At 42.1% G+C, this 26,791-nt stretch overlaps 1 protein-coding gene across 6 annotated transcripts in view; it reads right to left on the bottom strand.

The window, feature by feature from the left end:
- The window catches only part of TASOR (transcription activation suppressor), a 2,736,533-nt gene that overhangs the window by 734,867 nt on the left and 1,974,875 nt on the right, over positions 1-26,791 (bottom strand). For all 6 annotated transcript variants that reach the window (XM_044078696.1, XM_044078698.1, XM_044078701.1 and 3 more), the window contains exon 20: positions 6,315-6,423. In XM_044078696.1, the coding sequence (XP_043934631.1) occupies positions 6,315-6,423 (109 nt within the window). The remainder of the gene's footprint in view (positions 1-6,314; positions 6,424-26,791) is intronic.

Here is a 26,791-nt window from a genome sequence, read left to right as displayed (position 1 = left end):
ACCACAGTAGTTTTCTCATATGCAGTCTTACATATGGAATTAGTAGAATGCAGGAGGCCATGAACCCCAAGGCTTGCAGTATTTGCTTTGCAGATAGCAGGGTTTTTGTGGCCACTAGCATGAAGTAAGTTGTCAAATGAATTTGTTTCTCTGGCGTGAGGGAAGCCATCTGGGAAGTTGTGTTCAAGCTTGCTCCCAGGAATATAATTTGTTGACAGGGTACCAGATGTGATTTCTTTACGTTTATGGTGTACCCCAGACAAGTTAGCACCTTTTGTACAAATGCCAGATGATTCAAAAGTATGTCCTGGCTTTCTGCCTGAATTAGACAATCGTCCAGGTATGGGTATATTTGAATATTTCTTTGCCTGCAAAATTACTGGAGCTAGGCACTTTGTGAATACCCTGGGCGCAGTAGATAAGCCAAAGGGCAGTGCAGAGAACTGATAGTGCATGTAGCCTGCTTTGAAGCTTCGGCATCTTCTGCAAGATTCCCAGATTGAGATGTGCAGGTAGGCTTCCTTTAAATCTAGTGTTGCCAACCAGGCATCTTTGCCAAGCATAGGAAGCAATTGGTGAAGAGTTAGCATCTTGAATTTTGGAATCACCAAAAAGGTGTTTAAGATTGAAAGGTCCAGGATAGGACGCCATGAGCTGTCTTTTCTGGGTACCAGGAAACGTCCTGAGTAGAAATCTTGTCCCTTTTCCTCTTCTGGTACAGTTTGAATAGCCTTTATGCTTAAAAGAGAGAGAGTACTTGCTTTTGAGCCTTTGCCCAATGATTTGGGGGTAGATCTGGCCAACCATTTGGGGTTGGTAACGTGTGGAAATGAAATCTGTATCCTTGGGAAACTATATTTAAAACCCATTTGCCCTGGGAAATGAGTTCACAGTTTTCTGCCTGCAGAGCAATCTTCCCCCTAAAGGAGCAGTCAGTTGAGAAGTGCTTGGAAGTTTTAAAGTTAAGTCAATGAGGCAGTTTACCATAGGGGGAGTCTTACTACTCCCTGATTGGAAGTGGGGAGCCCCCCCACTGCTTAGTCCTGTGCGTAACCTGGGACTGAAGCCTGGGTGTTCTACTGGTTCTGGGTTTGGACTGAGAAGGCCTGGAAGAGGCAGGAAAGGACCAATTCTTTGAGGGCCAATGCCTACTAAATCTTGGAGGCTGTACTTGTAGGAAATCTTTAACAGTTTGCATAAATTTAGCTTTTCCTCCATCTTTTTAAGAATAACTTCTGCTTTGTTGCGAAACAGGCGGTCCTAATTTAAGGCAGCATCCAGCAATTTAGCTTTAACATGATCTGGTAATGACTGCTCCTTAAGCCAAGCATGCCTTCTAAGTACAGACACAGTGACAGCAGCCCTGCAAGATGGCTCTAGTGAATCAAAACCACATTGCAAAGTATGTTTTCCAACCTGTTCAGCAGAATGCGTTAAATCCTGTAAATCCTTATTTTCAGCACAGTCCGGAATCAACATCATTTTCTGTTTAAGCAATCCGATAATATGCTGCTGTTTAACATATGAAACTGGCAATTTAAGGGCCTAATGGCCAAGGCTGCAGAAGTGCATACCTTCTTACCCCATCTATCCAGCGCCCTGGAGTCTCTATCAGAGGGGGTAGGATTTATGGCAGTAGTAGCCTTAATGCCCTTGGGTCCCTGTGAAATGGTCTTAAGATCCGCAGTAGGATTTTTAAAAAGGAACTTGTGAGAGTCAGGAACCCTGTAATATCTATCAGGTTTTCTGGGAGCAGGAGTAAGAAATGCCTAAGCCTCTATTTAGAATCAGAGTAATCCTGGCTTTCCTAATGAAAATGCTCCCTAAGAGTATGCAAGGTTTCACCAAAAGAGAAATCCTCTGGGGGGAAGCAGAGGAAATAGAGTCCTCTGCATCGGAATCCTCATAGGTAGATAAGGGTAAGTCCTGGTCATCAGAGGAAACAGAAATTTCAGAATCCTGGTCAGAAGTATCATAAGCAAATTCAGTCCTGGGTCTCTTAAAGGAGGAAGGTTGGCTTCCCCTGATTAAAGTAATAAGGTCTTCAGCCATTTTTATCATTTGTTTTTTAGGCATGGAGCCCTGACCATGCAGTCTGGGTGTCAGTTTTCTAGGCAGGGTTCGAGATTTAGGCATTGAAGAAGAAGATGGTGTTGGTTTAATATGCAAGTCAGTAGGCCTGAATACACAGTCAGAAGCCGGTACCTGCACAGCGGCTCCAGACACATCCAAGGTAAAGACATCCACAGGTTCCACAGTTGAAGCATCACGCGGCATACCGGACTCCGAATGGGTCTCAGTAGAGGCCTGCGAATCTCAAGTAGCGGGTATCAGGGGCTGGGAAAGCGCCTCACTGAGTACCAGTGAACTGGCGACTGGCTTAGGAGAAGTGTCATCGGCAGCTTTGGACCTAGGCGGCCTGTCTCTGTCTTTATCTTTGCGTTTTTTCAGAATGTCGGTAGTCGGATGGGCTAACTGAAGACATATCTGGATAAGTGAAACGAGTACCAAAATATTTAGAAGCATAAATATACTGACGACGAATAGTCCGTTGCTTAAATAAGGCACAAAACCAACAGCGAGGTACATTGTGGTCAGGGCCTAGGCAAGGAATACAGTACGAATGAAAATCTTTATGAGGTACTTGCTTTCCACAAGAAATACAATTACTGACTTTTACTGACATTGGTTTAGAGCAAGAAAAAGTTTCCTCAATGGGGTAGCTTTAGTTTAAGACTTCGGTTCTGAAACTCAAAAATGAAAATTTCAGGAGTCGGACGACCGGCACTTGCGAACTGCTTCTGCTTCGGGCACCGCACGGCAAGAAAGACTGGGGTGATGGCGTCGACTGCATGCTTTATACCCCTGACGTCATGGAAGATGAGACAGCATCTGACGCAGGACACAAGACTTTGATAATCAGGCCGACTGAGGGCTACTGCAAGCAGATAACCCAAATGTGATGACTGCAACAGTGAAACACGAAGAACATCTGTATGCCTTAACCAATTCTTAGCCTCAGTTACTGCAGTAAAGGATGCAAATCGGAAGGCAGAATTTGGCCAGTATTCCTGTCCCTGTTGCAGAACAGAGGTGATAGGAAAGTGATTTTCACTTTAAACAACCCTTGCCAGTGTAGCATAAACGACTTTTGGCATAACATAACATTAGGAAACAGGACGATTTCCAAATCTGGTTGTGATAATACGCAAGTATCTTTTTTTCTTTTTTGGTCGAGTGGCCTCCAAAAGACATGCGTGAATGGGTGTGCCTTCACTGAAGGTTGGACGTTGGGCTGGCAACTCGGCACCATAAAAAATGACTGCCAATCATTAGCGGACCGGAATTCCGCTGTGGCGATCCCTAACCGGGAAAAGCCGAAAAGACAAACAAAAAACATGGCAAGTATATCAAGCAACTGAAGGGTGTTGCAATGGGGGCTGCCTGTGTCCCCACTTTTGCCAGTACTGTCCTTCTCTGGTGGGAAATCCATAAGGCATTTAAATTATATTCTTTCCCACACTGAATTTGCTATTACCGTTACCTGGATGATATTTGGTACTGTAACTTGGAACAATTAGAAGTGTTTTTTTACTTTTGATAAACTACATTTCTTTGATGTAGAGATCTCTAAGGGAATCTCTGGAACATTTACTACAAATATTTATCAGAAACCAACCTTTTGCAATGCCTTTTTACATTTTCACAGCCACCATTCCGAGCACCAAAAGAGAGGGGTGATAAAAATTCAACTTATGTCTGTCTTGATTGACTTCCGATGATGTGTGTATCCGCAATTTTAACATCCTCAGAAATATATTCTAGAGCCTAGTATTATGATAAACCAATTTTATTCACAAGTTTTAGAGGAAAGGTGCGAAAAATAAGCCCTAATTATTAAAAGTGGAGCTGGACATCTCGGCGTTGACACCAATGAGGGCAAAAAAAAAAAAAGTTATACAGATTGTTCCAACACTTATTTTAGTAACATGGTACTGCATTACTTACTGGATGCTTTTGACCTTGGAAACATTTTGTCCAAGACCTGGTTTATTTTACAATGCAATGAGAATTTAAAACCTCATTTTACCAACCCACCTACTTTTAAGTAAATCCAATATTAAGAACGTATTGGTTCTTTCAAAATTTTAGATATGGCTGTTACAACCAATGTTCTTTTACTGATACTGACCCGTGTAGTAACCTAATGAACAAGGTTAGTAGGTGGATGACTACAGGTAGATGCAACTGTCTGACAGACAAGGTGGTCTCTATATGGCTAGTTGTACAACATGTTTGTACTTCTATACTGGAAAAACAAATAATACTCTTAAGAGAATTTTACAGCACGTATATAGCATTTCTAAAAAGGACAACAAAAGTGCCTCAGCGAGACATGCATCTCGTTGCTAGAATTTCGCTAAGTTCATGTTCTTTGTCTTAGAAGAAAATTGATTCAATAGCACTTTCTGGTAATTGGCAGAACCAGTTACTGCATCGTGAAATGATATGGCAATTAAGTTTGGATGCTACAAATTCACCTAGATTGAATTATGCAATTTCTATCTTGGGTGGACTCAAGTTGAAAGCCTCTAAACTGTGATATCCATTTAGGTATATATTTGAGTCTTTTAATTTTACTTTCTCAGTGAGGTTGTTCTCTATGGCTGACTAATAAAGCTTTTTATGTTGTATTGGTTGACTATGGGGGCATGACAATGGCTGTTTCTTGATTGGATAATACCTCCAATTCTGTTTCATGATTGGTGGTACATTCTTCAATTTGACTGGCTTTATTTTTGGGGTGTGTAACTGACTGCTTCTAACTAGTGCATGTTTTTCATTCATCCATGGTCCTGATGATTTTTTTTAGATGAAAGTGTCAACCGTGTATGTGTTCAGATTAAACTTGTGTCTGCTACTTGGGTCATTTTGATTTTTTTTTTTTTTAACTAGAATAGTAAGATAATTAGAATAAGTTGAAAAATACTAAATAAGTTGAAGACTATTTTTTATATATATATATGTTTATACACTTTTATTGAGAACGCGAAACAGAAGAAAAAGTGAAAAAGTTACAATAAATGTAGAATAAATTGGTAATGGAACTAGACAGCATACCTCTCAACCTCTTAGAGCAAGAAATCTGAACAAAGCCATAAATAATGCGGGGACAACGGCCCCAAAATAGGGACACTTTTTAAATACTGCTCTTACAATTTAGAAACAGACCAAAAATATGAGGCAAAAATCTGGACATTCTGAAAAATCTGTACAGTTGACAGGTATGCTAGAAAGTGAAAAACACTTATCCCAAAAATGAACTCAAACCCTCTGCAACCATCTGGTTGAAGTGGCAAAAGAGAGCAGAAAAAATTTGGCAGTTGAGAGGGAATTATGGATAAGTAAGGAGTCAGTCTTAAATCCGAATGTTTGAAGTTGTCTAGGCCAGACATGAGTTGGATCAGAGTCCCAAAGGTTGAATCAGACAAAAATGGACAATATCAGATCATTTATTAGCACATAAATAAGACATGTTGTTGTGACAGATTCACACTTCAACATATCCCCCAAACTCTGGAACAAACTTCCACTGAATGTCAAGCAGAGTAGCACCCTTGCACCTACAACACAAACCAAGATAACTAGGTCGGCAGCCTCAAATTCTCCCTAGTCTTTTACTGCCTTCTCTGAGGCTGGAGGGAACTTCTGAATATGGGGTATTAGCTAGGCTTGTAATGGTCTGCAGACTGACTTCCTATTATTTAACTATGAACTCATTTTCTTATCAGCAGCTCAATGGGGCTACTGTTAGGAGAAGCTGCATTAAATAAGCTACTTCTCCAGAAATCTGTGGTGTGATGACAATCATGTGTTTTCCTGTTACAAATCTAAAGATGAAACCCTAGAGCGGACAATAAACGTAAGAAGGTGCTTTGAAACAGTTTAAGTGCTCATGTTAGTAGTTCTACAAAATTATGACAGTTAAGACAGTAAAATAATGCATCATCTTTTTTGTTCAAAAATGTGTTACATTTAATATGAAAGCACATTTTCAGTTCTGTAAAAATGACTTCACGAAAGGAAGCCTTCCCATAATTATTTTAAATCTAAAGCAACTAACTACTCAAAGCATGCAAAGCAGGGTACACATTCCACTTACCACAGACACTTGGTATATAAACCAATATTCTTGCTAAAGGAAGCAAAATATAAACTATGACTAAGACAACATGACAAAAAGCTAGCACACAAGTTGAAATTATCAAGCAATACTGTACAGCATTTATTTTTAACAAAAAGAAACTACAGACCTTCCTTGTTCCTTCAACTTCTTCTGTATTTTACAGTGAATCTTCCACTGCCACTGGCTTTCATGAGTGTTCAGCTCTTCAAGAAACTTTAAGAAACTTTGGAGCTTGTCTAAGGAAAGAAATTTAAAGATTAGCAAAAGGAAATGGCACTGAACTAATCCGATTTATAAAATGAAAATGTCTCAAGACTGTTGCATGTGAATACCAGTTTAACTGTCTTCAGCCTACCCGATACCAATTATAAACTTGCTTTAAGGCAATGAAGTAGAGAATTTACCCCTTTTTCAGTCTGCAAAGGAAGGCACACAATTGTCAGTCAGCTAGAATCTTTCCATATGCTTGTAGCATAGCAACTCAGTTTTGTTCCAAATAGTGACTTCTGAATTCCAAAACTGTACAGAAGAAGAGACTCCTCCTGCATCAATGCAACATACTGCCTCTGTGTCCCATCCATCACCCCTTTTTCCCATTTTTGCACATGAGTTTGGGGTGTCGCTTCAAGATACACATTACTACAAAAGTGTTAGCAATATAATGGAAGTGCCATGGTTCATAGGACCCGTTCAACTTTTGCAACCTGTTCTATACTTCCCAACTGCAATGTTTTCATAGCTCCAGCTTCTATGAATCCCTTTGTAGATCAATGCTCTACCACTCAGACACAGCTAGTTCTAGATTCTGACCACCCTCGTTAGATTAAAGAAAAATATCCCTGTTAATATAATTAGAAGCTTCAGGGTTCAACTCGCCACCCATGCCCCCATATTTTAACTACATCTGGACATTGTGTGTCCTTATGTTTTTCTACTTCCTTTCTTTCATCCTTAGTGTACATCTCCAGTGTTGCTCACCTTTTATTTATACATCCCAGCAATGCAGTCCCCTGCTCAGCTAAGTAGTCCCTCTGTACAAGTTCTCCACTAGCATGGCATCTTTTACTCAAAGGCCTTTAAACCCTTTCACTACAGTTTACATGCATCTTACAAAAACCCTAGTTTCATACCCAAATAGCATGTAACACATTACACAATACTGAAATACACAGGGAAGTGCCAAAACAGGCATATAATAGTAACCAGGAAAGGCAAGAACTACTACATATCATCTCTCACATTCACAAAGTGATGAAATCAAAATCATGCAAAATGTAATGAACTGATTATGTGGAAATAAATGTATGTTACTAGAATAGTGTGCATATTATATATTATACATGAGCGTTCGGTCTTGGCACTTGCATGCATGTACGGAAGGGGGGGATAGCAGATAAGTCCACCGATTGATTGCAAACCTGCTGTATCTAGGAATAATAAATGCAAAGTCTGATACAACAGCTACATAAGTCTTTATTTACTTTCCAATTCATCTTATAAAGATAATAAACTGCTTATAGTTATATCTGGCAACTACAGCATGTCATCATCTTAGCACCAACAAATATTCAGAAAATGAGGTAAGCAAAATAAAGTTATAAACTGCAGCACAAGTAATGAAAATGCAAGCATAACAGATTAACTCTTATTGAACCGGTTGATCTGTGAGGGAACCCTTCTTTTGTGGTTCTTTGCTTTGGATTCTTCTTCTTTCATTTCTAAGTTCACTATTTTTTCTCAGAAGCACTTATGAAAGAGTGTATGCATAAGCACATATCTTTAGCTGGCATAAATCATATCATGCAGGGAGAGTGCATTCAGCCTGAATCATCAATTTGTTCCTAACCAATGGGAACAAAATAACGGAAATTTTGCAGGCACTCTTTTTCACAATGACACAGAAGTAAATAACTGCTTGACTTGCAGAAAATTCAGATAGAAACTTCTGCACTCGAGGCCTACAGACAGGTGAATAGAGGCAAAGTGTTTATAACTCACAAAGGAAGGTTCCCTCTTACATTAACTGAAACAGTAAGAACAAATACCAACTGCACACAACAGTAGGGACCCACCTCAGAGGTACTAAGAGTGGGAAGCATCCCAAGGTAAAAACCTTTAGATTAGCAGAACCTAGAGGGTAGCCAAGCAGCAGAGACTCAGAAATCAGATTCCTTCAATATTAAGTTATCAATGCAGGTCCAACTCCTGGAGTTAAGGACCAAGCAATACTGCCTGCTGAAAGTGCGAACAGTGAAAAGGTGGTCATGGCAGAAATATCTGCAATGGTTTCTTGAAATAAACAAAGGAAGGAGCGACACCCTTCTGAAATGACATCAGACAGCAGAACTTTACAGAAAGCAGTTCACTGCAGAGAGTAAAGTCAGCAGTCATCTAGTCTGGAAAAGATTTACTTAGCCAATTCCAACCCTTATTCTTTATGTAGCAAAGGACACAGACACCTGTTCCAATTTCCGGGAATCCTACTATAGCGTGCAACAACATTCTGATACAATCCTGAGGAAATGGTCCAAGTCCAGGGGTGTAAATGGCTCAATGTCCTATACTACCTATAAAGAAAACAGGGACATGAATGGACTGCTTTAAGGACATTCTGTATTAGGCTCAGAAAAAAAAATGTGGACCAGATTGTTGGAGAGCCACATGTGGGATAACTGAGGACTTCATTAGCTTTGAGGGCTTCACCTAACATTTAATACTTGACAATTAGTGGCTTGAGGTACTGGTTATTTGGCTTCAGTCCTTTCAAAAGAGAATAGTTATGTATTTTCCATTATTGATAGAGCCTTGTGCTTCTCCAGTGCTCAAGTTCTCCCATCTCCCATGATGCTATGCTGTTCCCCATTCCTCAGATCAAATATGCCCAAAAATATACAGCAGGATGCCCGACAGGAAACAGGGAACTAGGAGTGAGGCTTCAGGCTTAGATCTTCCAAGTTCCTCCAGAAAAGAATGTGACAATCTGAAACAGGGAAGAACAGCGGGGCATCGAAACAGGTGAAGAGGGACAATATGGATACGTTGCTATGCTAAGTATATCAATTTCATATCCTATTTGGTTCCCCTTCACCCATCTTTATTGGTTGGGACAAATTCCTCGGCTACATTTTCACCCTGGGTGGCATCATTGTAAGATGCACTTGTGGATCGTGGAACCACATGCAGCTCTCAACTGAGATGTAAAGTCCCGTTTTAATGAACAACAAAAGTACGGACTGTAGACCAAAGTTGCTGCAGCACAGATTTCATTCACAGTGCAGTGTCTGAAGAAGGCACTAGAAGCTGATACAGATCTAGCAGAATGAGGTTTTGGCTTGGATAAAAAGTCAAACTTTTTGAATTGTAAATGAAAGTCATACAATTTAATAATCATCTAGGCAGAGTAACTATGGTCATTTTTGATCCAAGTCTGGCCTTTGAAAAGGATGACAAAAAATTGGTCATCAAATTTATGAAGATGGAATCCGAATACAATGGCTGGGAAAAAAGGGCAAGTGAACAGACTGGTTCAAGGCTAACTCTGAGACTACTTTCGGTACAAAAAAAATAGAATTTGGTCTGAAACAGACCCCGTGTTTATGAAAGACCAAATAAGGCTGATTGCATTACAGGGCGTGTAATTCACATATTCCCTTTGCAGAAGTAATTGCAACTAACAATAAAGGCTTCCATGATAGAAAATTTGAGGAGGAAGAGGCAGACTCAAAGGAAGCCGAGGCACTGCTTGAAGAGACAGAGTAATGTTCCATGGAGGATCAGGGATTTAATAGGTGGCCTCAGTAATAAAGCTCCTTTGAGAAACGTGCAAAACAAGTACATCCAGAGGACACAGCACAGATTACAACTTCAAATTTCATTAAAACGAATGTTAAAAACAATAAAAAAAACACAGAAGATGAACGCTTTCACACTCAGACTGAGTGTGCACAAACAAAATGGATTTTAGAACTGCATGCTGACTGTGGAGAAGGCTTAAATAGTTCTGTACCTTTAAGACCTGTACTGAGATCTAGAGCTCTAACCTACCCTGATTTGTAAGCATTTAAGGAATGTTTTAATTGCTGTATATTAGATCTGAGGAAACACCTGACATGCCTGAAAACGCTCATCTTCTCTGTGTTTTTATGGTTTTTAACATTTGTTTTAATAAATGAAATTTTAAGTGGTAATCTCTGCTTTGTCGGCTGGATAAACTTGTTTTGTGCAATCTTGAGTTTTCTGGTTCATCCAGTCTTGTCTGCATATCCTGTTTTTTCTTCTTTTGAGAAATGATTTGCAAATCTTGAGGGAAACCACGGAAGTAGAATATAAATCAGAGTAACAATTGCTGCAACCTATAGAATAGCATGCTCCAGAGTTATTAAAAAAAAACACACAGATGCTAAAAATTGTAATTGTGAAAAACTGAAAGGCTGCCAGCCCAGGTAGATAGAATTTTGTAGATAATTCTATGTCATTGTAAATATTAATATAATCCACAGTCTGTTTTACAAATGTAAGAAACTGTGTTATATGTTCTGAACTTCAAAAATGTAACCACCGTGCACCCTGCTGGAAGAAAGCTGATAAAGTAAAGCATAATATAAACTTGCTCTTGTGAAACCCCCACAACCCACATAAACCTCTATGGAGTTACTCAAATCATAATCTCCCCCACCAGGACAGGAAAATCCAATAACACGGAAAGTACCCTAGATTGGATACTTGTCAATACCCATCTTCAATCTTATAAATCAGGCACTTTGCCTGATGACCTAAGTGACCACTGTCTCACCTATGTTATCAAGCTGAAAGTTGACTGCTCCTACCAACCCACCTATAGAACATTAAGAAACAAGAATTTTATTCTCACCAAGTTTCAAAATGAACTTAAGGCATGCAATTGGTCAGTACTAAAAAGTCTCCCCCTAGATGAAGCAGTAGCATACTTTAACACCAAATTCCTAGCTATTCTTAACTCCCATGCTCCCAGCCGCTCTATTAGAACCAAAGTTAATATGCACCATAGCTTTCTAAAGATACCAAAACCAAAATTTCATTCAGAAACAAAGCATGGGCCACCTACCGAAAAACAAAAGCCCCACTTGATCAACTAAGATTCAGACATCTAAGGAATGACACCAAAAAATCCATAACCTTAGACAGAAAGAACCACTACTACCATCTAATGCAAAAACACCAAAACAAACCTCAAAAGTTCTGGGCAGGAATAAAACTACTCCACCCAGGCCAAACCGCCACTCCACCCCCCTCGGCTTCCCAACAAAAATCCCCAGTAGACATTGCTAATAACTTCAACAACTTCTTCACAGAGACTATCCAGTCTCTAGCCAGTCAACTCTCTCCCAATGGCTCTAAGTCTAATGTAGCCACACCCAGTACCCCAAATATACTTTACCTTCCAACCTGTTCCTACTCAACTTACTCATGCCCTACTTAAGAAACTAAGACCCATCACCCTGGCTGCCGACCTCCTCCCAAGCAGACTATCTGCAAAAGGCTGCTGACACCACAGCCTACCCCATCTCTATCTTGATCAACAGAGCTATATCTGAAGCTACAGCACCCACTATATGGAAAATCTCCCATGTCATACCTCTCCATAAAGGAGGTAGTTCCACTGAACTGTCAAACTTCAGACCCATAGCTATTCTGTCACCTCTAGCTAAAATTATGGAGAAGTGTGTACACATACAGCTCATGCACTACCTCACACACAACAAGCTGTTGTCCAGCTTTCAGCATGGCTTTAAGCCACACCACAGTACTACTTCTGCCCTCCTCTCTTTCTCTAACATCATTAACCACAACCGCAATAATAACAAACTATCCTCAGCACTCTTTCTAGATCTATCCAAGGCTTTTGACATGGTTGACCACAAAATGCTTATAAATACCTTGAAGGCCTTCTCCTTAAACAACCATGCACTCCAATGGTTTCAATCTTACCTGCAGAGCAAGCAACAGGCAGTCCTATGGCAGGACAAGCTATTATCTTGCCTACCAATCACATTAGGAGTCCCCCAGGGCTCGATACTAGGACCCCTTCTTTTCTCCATCTTTATCAATGGCCTTTATTCAGTCATCCCAGATGCTACCTGCATTCAATATACGGATGACTCCACGTTGATTTGTTCTGACACCTCACCAGCTACTTTATTCACATTAACCCAAATTACCTTTAATACAGTGCATAAATGGCTCTCCAATCAACATCTAATCCTAACCCCCAACAAAACTAAGTTGCTCCTTTTCTCCCCCACATGCAGGACCCCCCTGCCAGCCTTCAACATAACTGCTAACAATGGCACTATCATCTCCCCAGAAGCCCAAACTAAACTACTGGGTGTCAAAGTTGATAATCTGAAGTCTGATGCGCATATCAATCAAACTACCAAAACCATTAATAAAAAACTTAGCTCTCTTTACAGAATCAAACCTTTCCTTACCCCACTTGCTAGAACTGCAAATGCCCATTCTCATCTGCTATCAGCTCTTCTCTATGCCTCACCTCTATTTTCCAACTTAAACAAAACAGATCTTAAACTATTATTCTGCTATAACCACATTGCCAGATTTGCTACTGACACAGCCTACCGGACACACCACTGTCACAACCTAAATCGCCTAGGATGGCATGAACTGCCAAGCCTACTGCAGTTCAACCAGCTAACAGTGGCACAAAGTCCTTTACCAACCAGAAAATACACCTGCACTAAAAAATATTATCGGCCCCTACACCAGCACCCGGCCACTGCGATCATCCACTAGACTCCTAGTTCAAACATACAAATCTAACTACTCAGCTGGGGAGTATCTGTTTGCCAACTCTGTTGGAAAAATATGGAACAGACTCCCAGCTGACTTGACCCTAGAACCCTCACTAACTCAATTCAAAAACAAACTCAAGAAATACTTCAAAACGTGACCTCTCTATTTCTTAGGTGCCTTACCTTCAACTACTTCTAACTTTTTTCTACCACTCCATTTCAGGAAGGGTCAATTGTATAACTGATGCTCAGTGCGTCTTAAACCTGAATGTAATGTTATGTATGTTTAACTTTGAAAATAATTTTATGTTTTGTAAAGTGTTTTATAATAAGTACTATTATGTGCTAAATGCTGGTATTGCTTATGACTGTAATCTGCTTGAAACTAGCATTTACTAAATGTTCAATGTGTATTATTATATTGGAGCTTTTCTCCCCGGGCCTCCGCTGAAAATGGACATGTGTCCAGTCGGACTATCCCGGTCAACAAATGTAAAATAAATAAATACATTTTATAACTGTTTGATCTCAGGGCTCGGAGACGGGATATCTGGATGAAGGAACTCTTTATACTGTCTTAGGACAAGAGTTAATTGCTAGATTTTACATGTGTAATGTCTTTTATTGCTGTGGCTTCCTGACAAGGTGCAAGCTTACTAAGAAATATAAATTTAGAGTTTCAAGATATCTCAAAGTGAGAGCATTTTGCATGTCTTCAGACCTGACAACATCACCAGCACTCTATGTTTGCTCTATATGCAAGTAGAATTTAGAACAGTATCACTCTTACAGTTAGATAGGAATTTAGTCAGAGTTAGTCTAGCTGTTTTCTATATTTATGTCAGACTATCTAACAATAATGTTTTGAAGCATTTTCCTGTGATTTCTGACCTCCTGACCAGCACTGTGTTGAATTGAGGAGATATGTCTTGTGTTTTTATTATTTATTATTAAATATTTTTAAACCTTTCAACTGTGGCTGTTTTGTGTAGAGATAATTTAAGTTCGAGAGTACTTGCATGTATTTAGTGATACCGTACAAAGCCACTCCAATAGCCTTAAAAGTTCTGGTCACACTTACTAATTGGATAACAGTATTATTACACAGCAAAATTTGTCACCCTTTGGGAAGGGCTTTATAGTAGCTGATAAGTAGGGGTTCTGGTGGCAGTGGATTACTACCTTATAGCCTGGGCAGAAGGGGCATACCTAGTGAACCCGTGTGTGTGTGTGTGTGTGTGTGTGTGTGTGTGTGTGTGTGTGTGTGTGTGTGTCAGCCACTTGGGCAGAGACACAAAGCACTGGTTGGACAGGAGGAGTGCTGGGAGGACTTGGCTTGGAACCATGGCTAAGGACTCCACTCTATAGCTTTGCCAGTGGGGAGTCTTATTGGGGATCTGGAGAGAAAGGGAGAAACCCGCCCCAGACTGAATGTGATCTATGTGTGCTTTTAAGGGAAATTGCACTTTAGTGTGTGTGTACTTGTTATCCTCCCAATGTGCATGCCTATCGCTGGTGTCAGTGGTGAGGATTGAGGCTTCTTGATTACTGGGCCAGTGCACGGGTGTCACAGTAATATATAGTACTGAGAAGGAATCTGTGCCCTTATCAAGAGTCAACACTGAAAATCGTTTCAACTTACTGTTGTAGAGACTTCTTGTAGGATTTTTCTGAGAGGCAGTTAGGATATGAACAACTCTTGAAAGGTAAGGTGGGGTCATTGGCCATCACTGGAATTGAAGAAAGCACGCGGTCAGTCTAAGGGACTTGATGTCCAGATGAGGCTTGCCAGGCAAGTGAGAAAAGATCTCTCAGCTGATCTACAAACCACGGAGGTCTTACTAGATAAGGCCAAATAGAAGGGAACCTAATCTGCCTGAGCCAGAAAGGAGCAATGAGGATGACAGTTGCCTTAGAATTAGATGTTTTCTGCAGAAACGTTGTTAACAGAGGGACAGGGAAAAGAGTTAAAAGAAATACAGGAGGCCAAAGGTAGACCAGATCATCCCACAGTGATGGTCCCTGTGCAGGAAGTGGGGCAGAGTAGCTGCTATATTTTGTACTGCTGGGCATGACGAAAAGACTGCAGTAAGGCTGGCCCCAGTGTCTGAATATCTCAACTGCCACTGCTGGCATGACGGACCATTCTTAAAGCATGAGGATGCATTGACACAGCCTGTCTGCAAGAATACTGGAGCTACCTGGAATATGCACTGCTTTTAGAAAGTGCTGTGAATAGGCAGCCCACTGTCATACCCTTGTAGCCTATCTGCACAGTGGGTAGAGCAGGATTCCTCCTTTTTGCTGAGGTAGCATACCCACAAAGGTGTTGTCTCGCTGGGTGGAAACTGCCCTCTGGGCTAGGAAGTCCTGAAGTGCCTGCAATGCTAGGAGGACTGCCCTCATCTCCACAACAAAGACGTGAAGCTGGGCCTCTAGACTGGTCCACATCCCTTGAATAATTATTTCCTTGTAATGCCTAACCCCGGAAGAGGCATCTGTAGTAACAATGTATGGGAAGAGAGAGAAGGGTCATCCATGCTGGACCAGAGGGCCTGAATCCACCACAGCAAAACTTGACAACACAAAAAGACAGTTGTATAAGATTATGATGAGGATAGGTGGCTTGAGTCCATTTATCCATGTAGCACCCTCAAGAAATACCTGAGTGACGCTGGCTGCCATGGTCCCAACAAGCAAAGAATAACAGAAACTGGAGGAATGTCTGTTCTGAGAAGTTCAGGGATGTGAATACACAGGGAGGTCAGCCCTGAGTCTAGGAATCTTGCAATTTGAATCAATACATCTAGATGGCATCCTACTAAAACTAAGGACAGCATGGGATCCAGGTTTGACTTTTCAAAGTTTAGAGAGATACTAAAGGACAGACACAAGAGGAGCAAATCTCTTGCTAGGATAAAACACCCTCTGTCTTTTCTACTAAGAGTTGGTCTTTTATGTATGGGAGCACTTGGAACAACTGCAGCCTGAGATCCACAGCTACCACTGACATACAATTATAGCACACTCAGGGGTTCTGGTGAGACTAAACGGTAAAGTTCAGAACTGGTAATAACCGGCAACCAGCTGAAACTGGAAAACTCTCATGGATTTCTAACAATCTTGATGTGGTAGTATAAGTGCCCTGAATGTCTACTGAGCACATCCAATCCCCCTTTTACAAGAGCAGAAGGCTGCGCTGCACTGTGACCATCCAGAACACTGTCCTTTTTACATGTACATTAAGGTCACTGAGGTCTTGTATGAGCCTGAGGTCCTTGTTGTTCTTGAAAATTACAAAGAATCTTGCAGAGAGTTCAGATCCTCTCTGATCTGACAGGACCACCTGGATGGATGTTTTTTGAAACAGCTGTGAAATTTCTTATGCTGCAGCACTTCTCTGGCAGGGTTTAATGTCTAAGGAGGGCCTTGGTGGCAGGTTTTGGTGAATGGAAAAAAGGAATGATGTGGCTTCTGGAGATAGCCCCCTAACTAGCTCCAAGGGCAGCAGTTGGGTAAACTTCAGGATGTTTAAAATGTTCTCTTCCTAAAAAGGGGTTGGTTCTGCAGTCCCCCTCTGCACCCAGGGAGAAGGCAACTGAACCCCCCCTCTCCACCACAAGGAGTTCTGTTTGAGTTACAAGTCAAAAGGAAAAATGGTGCAATTTCTTAAACAAAAGACCTCTGCTATCTCTCTGACTCATGTAAAAGGACCACTGAGGGGGTAGAAAAGTGAACCCCCCTATGACAGATAGTATTTTTCCTTCCTCCTGACTCTATTAATGACTTTAACCTTGGGACCAAGAAAAGATGATGCATCATAAAGACACAATGAGAAAGGATGCTTTAAAGCTGTCTGCAAAGTTGCATAGTCTCAGCCAAACAGTAAAACAAATCGCTATTGCTGGTGCTTTGCTTGCCCTGGCTGCACTGGAAATAAGCCTCATGAACATCTTAGTGAAAGACAACATGGATAAATGGATCTTCAAAATCCTTCTTGCGTTGGATGTAGGAGGTCTCTGAAAGGAATGCAGGGTTTGTTTGGCCAGATAGTTTTGGAACCTCATACTATATGATGTATAATTAATACCTTCAGGGAAAAAAGTTTCCAAAGCATAAACCCACTTTCCAAAATTGGCCAACTGACCTGGATTCCCTACTAAGTGGATGGATCATAGACCGCTCTCTTCTGATTGCTCTTTTTAGAGGCTGCAGCGATCACAATGAAACCTACAGCAGGCCCCTCAGTTCAGAAAACACATCTCATTTTGGCAGGGGGTGCCAGTGGGCCAGTTCCCCATCTCTCTCAATTCCTTAAGCTCACAAAAAACTGTGCCTTCACAGGGAGTGCAGGGGGAACCTTACCCTTCAGAGGTCTGTCTCTCCAATGAGGGATTCCTGAGGTGAATCCAAGTGTCTCCTTTTACAATTACACTTCATAGCACTTCAGTGGAGGAGGATTTATCTGAACAGCTGGAGTGTCTTTACTCCATTGTTGAAGGGATGGATCAAGGCCTTCAGAGACTGACTGTTCTTGTGACAGATGGTGAGAGCTAAAGGCTTCAGACAAATTCAAAGGTTGGAAAGGAGCAGAAACAGCTGATGTATCCACTTCCCATGGAGGTTGGTGGGCAAGAATACTCTCAAATGCAGAGGATGATGCTGACAGCATGGAGGAGGGCAGTATTTATGTCAGCCCCAAGTCTAATGTGGATAAGGCTGACTGACTGGAAGACTGAATACTCAGCAAAAAAAGTACAGTTGTGTACACTTACCATACATGTAGATGTTCAAGTGTATTCACTGTTGCAGTCATCATATTTGGGTTATCCCTGCCAGGGTAGCCCTCGGCCAGCCCGAATACCAGAGGCTTAGTATTTCTGTGTCGGTTGCTGTCGCTTCAGGATTGACGTCAGGTCGTCAGTAGTATAAAGTAAGGCAGCCGACGCCATTACATCAGTTTTTCTTGCCCTAACCTGTCAGGAATCTCCACATGGGGCCAGGTTCTGGTGGAAGAAACCCACCAGTAGAATGTAAATACCAATATGTCCCTTGTAAGGAAAGAGAAGAAAAAAGGGGGATGGAGGGAGGGAAACCAGTCTGCAACAGTGAATACACTCGAACATCTGCATTTATGGTAAATGTACACTGTAGTATGTCCTTCCTGTTTCACTGTTGCAGTCATCACATTTGGGTTGATTCTCAAAGCTGCGGAAATAGGTAGAGGCAGTCAAGGAAACTAGGGGCTGGCTAGGATGTCCTGCAAGACTGCAGAGGCAAACCCTGTCCTGGATTTGGAGAAGAGAGGCAGTTGGTAATGTCTGGTAAAAGTGTGAACAGATGTCAAGGTGGCAGCCTCCAGGATGTCCCTGGTGGGGACCCCTCGGAGGAAAGCTGCAGAGGTGGAGGCTGCTCTGGTGGAGTGAGTCCTTACCCCCCTTGAGGGAGGCTTTCCTATCTTGTTTGTAGCATAAATGGATGCAGCGTGCTATCCATTTGGAAATGGTTTGTTTGGAGATGGCTTTGCCTTCTGCCCCTGTAGCAAAGCTAACCAGCAATTGATCAGACTTTCTGAAGGATTTAGTCCTATCTAGACAGAATATGAGCTGTCTGTGCACATCTAGAGAGTGCAGAATCCTTTCCCCCTTGTTCTGGGCATTAGGAAAAAAAGGTGGGCAAATGAAAAGATTGGTTGAGAGCCACACTGGACACCACCTTGGGCATGAAGGATGGGTTAGTCCTGATGGATACCCTGTCAGCATGGAAGATGAAGAACAGTTCCACAGCCATGAGCGATTACAGTTCGAAGGCCAGAAGGAAAGCGGTCTTCCAGGAGAAAAATTTTAGCTCTGCAAAAGAAGCTGGTTTGAAGAGGGGCAGGGTGAGCTTTTCCAACACAAAGTTAAAGTCCCAAGCTGGGGTTCGTACTCTTCTGGGTGGCCTCAAGTTGCTAGCCCCTCTTAGGAACTGTGATCAAGGGGTGAGGGCTGCTCAGTGGGAAAATGAGCAGAGACAGAGGCATGAATTTTAATAGAGGGAAAAAGAGAGGCCACTGTATAGTAGGTCAGCTAAGTAATCCAGGATGAGAGGGAGGGAGGGTTGTGCCGTACTGGCTCCCTCAGCCTGAATCCAGGTGCAGAACCATGTCCATTTGTCAGCATAAGACTTTCTAGTGCTAGGGCGTCTGGCCTCATGTATAACATCTAGAACCTGTTTACTGAGGTTGGCAAATTGACCGGGGGATAGGGAATAAGCCAAGCTGCCAAACTGAGTGTCTGCAATTGGGGATGCATGACTTTCCCTTCCCTCTGGGTCAGGAGGTTTGGAATCTGAGGAAGATGCCATGGTGGAAGTAGGGACCGGCTGTGCAGCAAGGGGTACCAGTGCTGGCGAGGTCAGTCTGGAGTTATACGAATTGTCCTTGGTTTTTCCTCCTTTATTTTGAGCAGTACCCTTGGGGATGAGAAGTAGTGGAGGAAAGGCATAGAATGAAAGATTGACCCAGGGGAAGGACAGGCCATCCACTTTCCAAGCCATGCAGTGATGCTCCCTCATGCAGAATTTGCTGAGCTGATGGTTGCTGTGGGAGGCAAAGAGGTCGACCTTCTGGGTGCCCCATTTCTGAGTTATTAGGGTGAAGGTTCTTCCGTTGAGCTGCCACTCGTGTGGGTCCAGAAGATTTCTTCTTAACTGGTCTGCCACAGAGTTGAGAGAACCTGGCAGGAATTCTGCTAACAGGTAGAGTTGTATGGCAGAGGCTGTGTGCCAAATGGTCATGGCCAGCCTACACAGAGGGTAGGAGTGAGTCCCTCCCTGCTTGTTGATATACCACATTACAGTGGTGTTTGTCCGTTTTGATCAGGAGAGCCCCTGGTGAGAGAAGGAGCCTGAAAGCTATCAAGGCGTGCTGGACAGCCATCATCTTTTTGGTTGATGTGCAGAGGGATTTGCTGTGGGCTCCATTGGCCCTGTATGCAGCTGCCGTCCATGTGTGCACCCCAGGCATAGTCTGATGTTTCTCTGGTGAGGGTCTGGGTGGCGGGGGGGGGGGGTGGTAAGATAGGTAGTCCCTTGTTGTAGGAGCAAGCTGTTGCCCACGAAAGAAAATATTTTCTGAGGCAAGGAATTATAGGTATAAGAGTCTCCAGGTCCTGAGAGTGTTGACACCAAAGGCTTTTTAGGTACCACTGAAGTTTCCTCATATGCAGTCTGGCATATGGAATGAGTAGTATGCAAGATGACATGAACCCCAGAGCTTGCAGGATCTTCCTTGCAGACAGCTGGGGTCTGGTGGCTAGTTGAGAGAAGTAGGCTGTCAGGAAACTTTGCTTTTCTGGTGTAAGGAATGCCATCTGGGATGCTGTATCCAGGCTTACTCCCAGAAATATAATCCTTTGGGTGGGCACCTGTTTGGATTTCTTTTTGTTGACTGTGTACCCTAGGGAGGTTAGTAAGGACTTTACAAAGGCCAGGTGCTTGAGCAGCTTTTCCTGGCCGTCTGCCTGAATTAGGCAGTTGTCTAAGTACAGGTAAATCCGGATATTCCTTTGTCTGCAAAAAACAATGGCCAGAGCCAGACATTTTGTGAAAACTCTGGGAGCAGTAGATAAGCCAAAGGGAAGCTGAGAGAACTGAAAGTGCTGAGATCCTGCCCTGAAACGGAGATATTTCTTGCATGACTCCTTGATAGGAATATGGAGGTAGGCCTCTTTTAGATCTATGGCGGCTAGCCAAGCATCCTTGGAGCGCATGGGTAGCAGCTGCTGGAGGGTGAGCATTTTGAATTTTGGGATCACCAAGAAGGTGTTTAGAATGGATAGATAGAGGATGGGGCGCCAGGTGCCCTCTTTTCTGAGTACCAGAAAAAGTCTGGAGTAGAAACCTTGGCCTCTATTCTGCAGGAACATGCTCTACTATCATCATAAAGAGCAGGGAAAGGACTTGCTTTTGCACCTCTGCCCACTGGTTTGGAGGTAGATCAGGTAACTCTTCTGGGGTAGGACGGGCGTGAAAAGAAAATTTACATCCCTGGGACACTATGTTGAGAACCCAGCGGCCATTGGTAATGGTGGCCCAGGTGCTTGTGTGAAAGGAGAGTTTTCCTCCTAGGGGTAAGTGAAGGTGGGCAGAGGGAGGGGGTGGGGAGGTGAGTCACTGTGAAGTTCTTACCATAAGGGGGTGGCTTAGAACTCCCTGGTTTTGAAGTGGAGGTAGTCCACTGCTTAGATCTCTGCATTCCCTGTGGCTGCTGTCTGGGGGGGGGGGGGAAGTAGTCTGGTTCCCCAGGGTCTGGGCTGGCTTAGTGGGAGCAGGAAAAGACCAGTGCTTGGTGGGACAATGCCTGCTGAACCTGGGAGGCTGGCCTGTAAGAAATCCCTTAACTGTCTGCATAGATTTTGCTTTTTCTTCCACCTTTTTTAAGACCTCTTCTGCCTTAGTGTCAAATAAGTTGTCTTTGTGCAAGTGGGCATCCAACAATTTAGATCTGACATGGTCTGGCAAGGGCTGTTCCTTAAGCCATGCATGCCTTCTAATGACAGATCCAGTGACAGCTGCCCTGCAAGAAGCTTCTAGGGCATCAAAACCACAGTGCAAGGTGTGTTTAGTTACTTGACTTGTAGAATGCATTAACTCTTTAGATTCTGCACAAGCAGGAAAGGAAGACATATTTTGTTTGAAGAGTTCCAGGGTATGTTGCTGAAATTTTAGCATATGGAACTGACAATTTAGTGCCCTGATAGCAAGAGTAGCTGAGGTGTATATTTTTTTACCCCATCTGTCTAGTGCTCGAGAATCCCTATCTGAGGAGGTGGGTTTCTTAGCAGAGGTTACTTTAATCCCTTTAGGCCCTTGAGAAATTACCTCAGGGTCAGCAGTAGGATTTCTAAAAAGAAATTTGTGAGAGTCAGGGACTCTATAGTACCTGCCTGGTTTTCTGGGTGCAGACGGGAGGGTGTTAGAAGTCAAGCTGGATTCCAGGAAAACATCCTCCACAACATCCAGGACTGGGGGACTGGCCAAGGGTCTGTGCTGTGGAAAACCTAAGAATTCCCTGAGTCTCTTTTTTGACTGAGGGTAGTCCTGACTCTCATTGGAAATGTTCTCTTAAGGTTTGAAGGGTTTCCTCAAATGAAAAATCCTCTAGGGGAGAAGCACAATGGATGGAATCCTCTGCATCACAATCCTCATAAGTAGAGAGGGGTTGAATGTCTTCATATTCAGATGCATCAGAGTCATCCGACTCTTGTTCAGACAAAACTACAGGGCACAGATCTCTCTTCCTTTTGGAGGGGGTAGCTTGGCTTCCCTGATCAGCATGATAAGGTCTTCCGCCATTTTAAGCATTTGAGTCTGAGGCAAGGAAGCAGGTGCCTGAGATTGGGTCATTTGTTTCTTGGGTGTGGTTCGTACCCTGGTCCTAAGAAACTCGGTCATTTTTGAAAGAACGGTAGTCGTGAAAGAAGACTGTTTGTGTCGAGAATCGGTAGTTCGAAGGACTTCCTCGCAAGCCGATGCCTGTTCAATGGCTCCGGACCCCTCCAAGGTAGAGACGACTGCAGGATCCTTAGTAGAAGAAGAGTTTTGCGGCATACCGGACTCCGAAAGGGTCTTGGTAGAAGCCTGCAAATCCACAGAAGCGGGCATTAGGGGCTATGAAAGCACCTCACTGAGGACCGGAAAACTGACTACTAGCTTACTGGAAGCATCGTCAGTAGGTTTGGACCTGTGCGATCTGTCTTTAGCTTTACGTTTTTTCAGATCATCTGCTCTCAGATGGCTTATTGAAGCCATATCGGAGTTCGAGGACTGTAAGTGAAAATATCTAGCTACAATAAGGGCCCGACGATGGATAGTGTTGGCATTGAAAACAGCACAGAAGCGACAGCGGGGGATGTCATGGTCTGGGCCTAAACAAGTGACACAGTAAGAATGAAAGTCTCGGTGTGGTATTTGCTTTCCACAGGCAAGACAATTGTTAACTTCTGACATCGGTTAGTGCAAGAAAGAAGGATCCCCAACGGGGTACTTAGCTTTAGAAGACTTCAGCTTCAAATCGGAAGATGAAACTCAGGTAGCGGCCGACCGGCACTCATGCGAACTCCTCCTGCTTTGGGCTCCATGGTAAGAAAGACTGATGTAATCGCATCGGCTGCCTTACTTTATACTACTGACGACCTGACGTCAGTCCTGAAGCGACAGCAACCGATGCAGAAATACTAAGCCTCTGGTATTCGGGCCGGCAGAGGGCTACCCTGGCAGGGATAACCCAAATGTGATGACTGCAACAGTGAAACACGAAGAGCATCCACTGACTAGATCTGATGCCAAGGCCTGAGGCACTCAGCCACAAATGAGTCCAAACGAGTTGCAACCAAAGTGGGCCTCCAAGGCTCAGGTGCTGTGCATGACTCCAAGGATTAGTCCAAAGTCAAATGTGTTAGACAAACTGTCAGACACGATACAACAGGTGCAGCTGGTACCAACTGGGGGGTAACTGGGCAAAATCTCAGCTCCAAAACCGCTGACTCCATGGGAGCTGGGAAAAAAACTGAAGGTAAGAGGATGTGGGAGGGCCAGCTCTGTCTGCCCTCAGAGTGGAGAGAGACAGAAAGTCTCCCATATCGAATCTATATGCACCTTCACGATCTCTCTCACCATCCATTCCCAACCAAATTCCAACACACTCCTAGAGGATCTAATAGACTTAACTGCAGCAGAATACGGAGTTCTTCAGCCCTGAAATCTCAATAGCTCCTTCTTGGAAAATCAGTGTAATTAACTTTTTTGGAGATCTGTCTGGTATTAATGATCGTCTTGGTACTGAGGGACAAGGTCGGGGTGTATCAGAAAATGTCAAAAACAGAGAATAAGTTGAAGCATAAGTTTTACGTTTTTTCAAGCCCGAAGATGATGAAAACATAGAGATTCTGCATACCTCTTATTCTTCTCTTTATCCTCATCCTTTTCACCATCTCTGTCCTTGGATTTATCTTTTTTCAGGAGGTTTAGAAACCAGTCTCAAATCTCCTTTGGGCTGCTGAGAAGATGTACTGCTGTCCAAATCTACTGAAGTACTAGGAAGGCGGCCTTTAAATATTAGTTTGTGCCTTCTGTCCATTAAGGAAGGCAGCCCAAAAGAAGAACAAACATAGGGAACATCAGGATGCTCCGCTCCAAAACAGTCTACACACTGCAGGTGTAGGTTCTGCAGTGGGATTTCATGCCCACATTTCTGGCACTTCTTAAATCAGACGGGGGGGGGGGGGGGGGGGGCAGAAGGAGGCAAACAACAAGGACTGACCAAAATCTGAACACATTTTTGTCAAAGGGCAGACTGGCTTAGGTAAGCTTCATAAGAGGAGGTGGACAAGCTGGGTATTACCATAATAGTAGATGTTCTACTAGATCATTGTTCTGAAATGGAGTTAAATAGGACATCTTGCCATGGATTGCACCAGCCAGCTTCCAAAGTTTTAGGGCACCTTCCATGCACAGTAGCCATTGTACAGCTTGAGAAGATTAGTATAAAATTAGCAGATAGGCTGAGAAAACTTCAGAGCTTTTTTGCCTCAAAAGAGGAAGGCTAGAGTCCTGCCAGATAGGAAAAGCATCAATAAAAACTTCACACACTGTTATAAAATAACAATAAAGGAGGGAGGGAGGTTGTGGCTATTGCAACAGTGATCTACTTGAAAATCTAACGTTGTGTAAGTTTACACTTTCAGAACTGTACTATTTTCATTATTAGATCTCTGTTGCAGTAGCCCAAGCTATATGGGACAAAGCTTAGAAAGAAAGGCAGGAGGAGGAAGGATCAGAATCCAGAAGTCTTTGGAAAATAATTCTACAAAAGCTTACTCTGGATCTAGAGATGAAATCTAGTTTATAGCGCTTCTCAATGATTTTTACAGATGACCCAGTAGCAGCCTCCAGTATATTTCTAGGGAATTCATCCCCTTCCAAAAACTCTCAGAAGTAGAAAGAGCCTGGTAGATTGGGCCTAGACTTTGCCTGGAAGTATCTTGTTCTGAAGAGAATAGCAAAAAGCAACAGCATGAGAAAATCATGTTTTGACATGAATTGTCCCTTTTTCTTACTTTAACAGGAAATAAACAGCTGAACAGAAGTTCTGAAGGTTGTGTGTCCTACTTGCCTGTGAACATACAGTGTGCGCAAATTTTTTTTTCTTCCTCTCTCTTTTTTTTTGTTCTGGAGAAAAAGGGGACAAATTGCCTAGCTGAATGTAAACTGAAACAACCTTAGATATAAAGGAAGGATTTACAGTCAATATTACCTTATCTCTGTGAAAGATGAGATAGGTATGGCTCACCACAACAGCCTATAATTCAAATATTCATCTTGCAGAAGTCACTGTTTTCCAAATAAGAACTACAAATAGCCTCAAGAGCAAGTTCAAAAAAAAATGCTACATTTTTCTAGCAAAAAAAAAAAATATATATATATATACATATATATATATATAATTTTTTGCCATGGCACCAACTAGAAATCTTTTCCACTTCCCCATATATGATTTTTAGTAGCAAGTTTCTCTATTTGAATACGTGATGTACATCCTCAGACAAAATGTGCCAAAGAGGACTGGAGTCCAATGATGGTTCAGAGATTTAAGAGCACTTATTACAGTAATAATGTCTGACATTCATGCTTGTTCCAGAGTCCATCAACTTTCACACCCTTGGACATAGCTCCCCAAGTAAAGTCTGATGCATTTGTAGTTACACAGGGGTCTGGAAGGGAAAAGGGAGACTTGGGTTGACAGACAACTATTTCACCCCAACAAGGTAACTTTTTTCAGAAAATTTAGCAATAGAATTTGAAATGAAATGGGGTGCTGCTGTTAGGTCCAAACTGATCTGATGAACCAATGAGTACTCCTCATGTGAAGCAAAAGGAATCCAGAGAATAGTAGACATCATGAAAACTAAAATTCTGAGATATTCCTTGGCAGATTAAGTCTGGTTGGAAAATCTCAGAAATGACTCCATGTAACATCATATTTTGTCCTGAGGAAAAAAAGTCATCATGAGAAATGTGTCCAGCAGACATTCCAGAAACACTATCCTGCAAGACAGGATTATATAAGACTTTCCTCGGTTTACCTAAAAAAAGGGCTGAGAAACAAGTTTTTTTTTTTTTAATCCAGGTTACAGATTCTTTTTTTTCTCTCCAAAGAATTTTATTAAATAATTATTAAAATGAACAAATATTTCCTGAAATTATAACATTTTTTCTTTAAAGTTAAAAAACAAGAAAAAAAAAAAAAAAAAAACTTCTAATATATAAACCAATGTAACTTAACTATGTACAAAGACATTCATCATGCAAAAAAAATTCTTAATGTAACTGTAGGATTAATAAACATCTGTTTACATAAATTAATAAACTATTTTTCTAGAAGTTCATAGATGACATTCCATGAATTATATAATGTAGCATTCCTAGATGATCTAGATTTAACCGTTAACATTTTCAAATTACATGTTTCAAGGAGTATATTTTTAAATTCCAAAAATGTAGGTGCTGTACTAGATTTCCAATTCTTACTGATTGTTTTTCTAGCTATAGATAGTATAGACCAAACCAAAGGGTATTTATTCTCTTTTACACAATCAGGAACAGGAGTATTAAATAAAACAAGTGATTTAGATATAAAGAAATTATCAGTAAAAATTGTTTGCAACAAGTAATTGATATCATCCCAAAATTTTCTTAAATATATGCAATTATAAAACATATGAGACCAGTCAGCATTCAATTCAATATTACATCTCCAACATGTTATATTCTTTTT

The sequence above is a fragment of the Protopterus annectens genome, chromosome 7.part1 (assembly GCF_019279795.1).
Source record: "Protopterus annectens isolate FY-2018-M chromosome 7.part1, PAN1.0, whole genome shotgun sequence".
In the NCBI taxonomy this organism is placed as follows: domain Eukaryota; kingdom Metazoa; phylum Chordata; order Ceratodontiformes; family Protopteridae; genus Protopterus; species Protopterus annectens.
The sequence above is the reverse complement of the archived record's forward strand: the minus strand, read 5'-3'. Positions and strand labels throughout refer to the sequence as shown.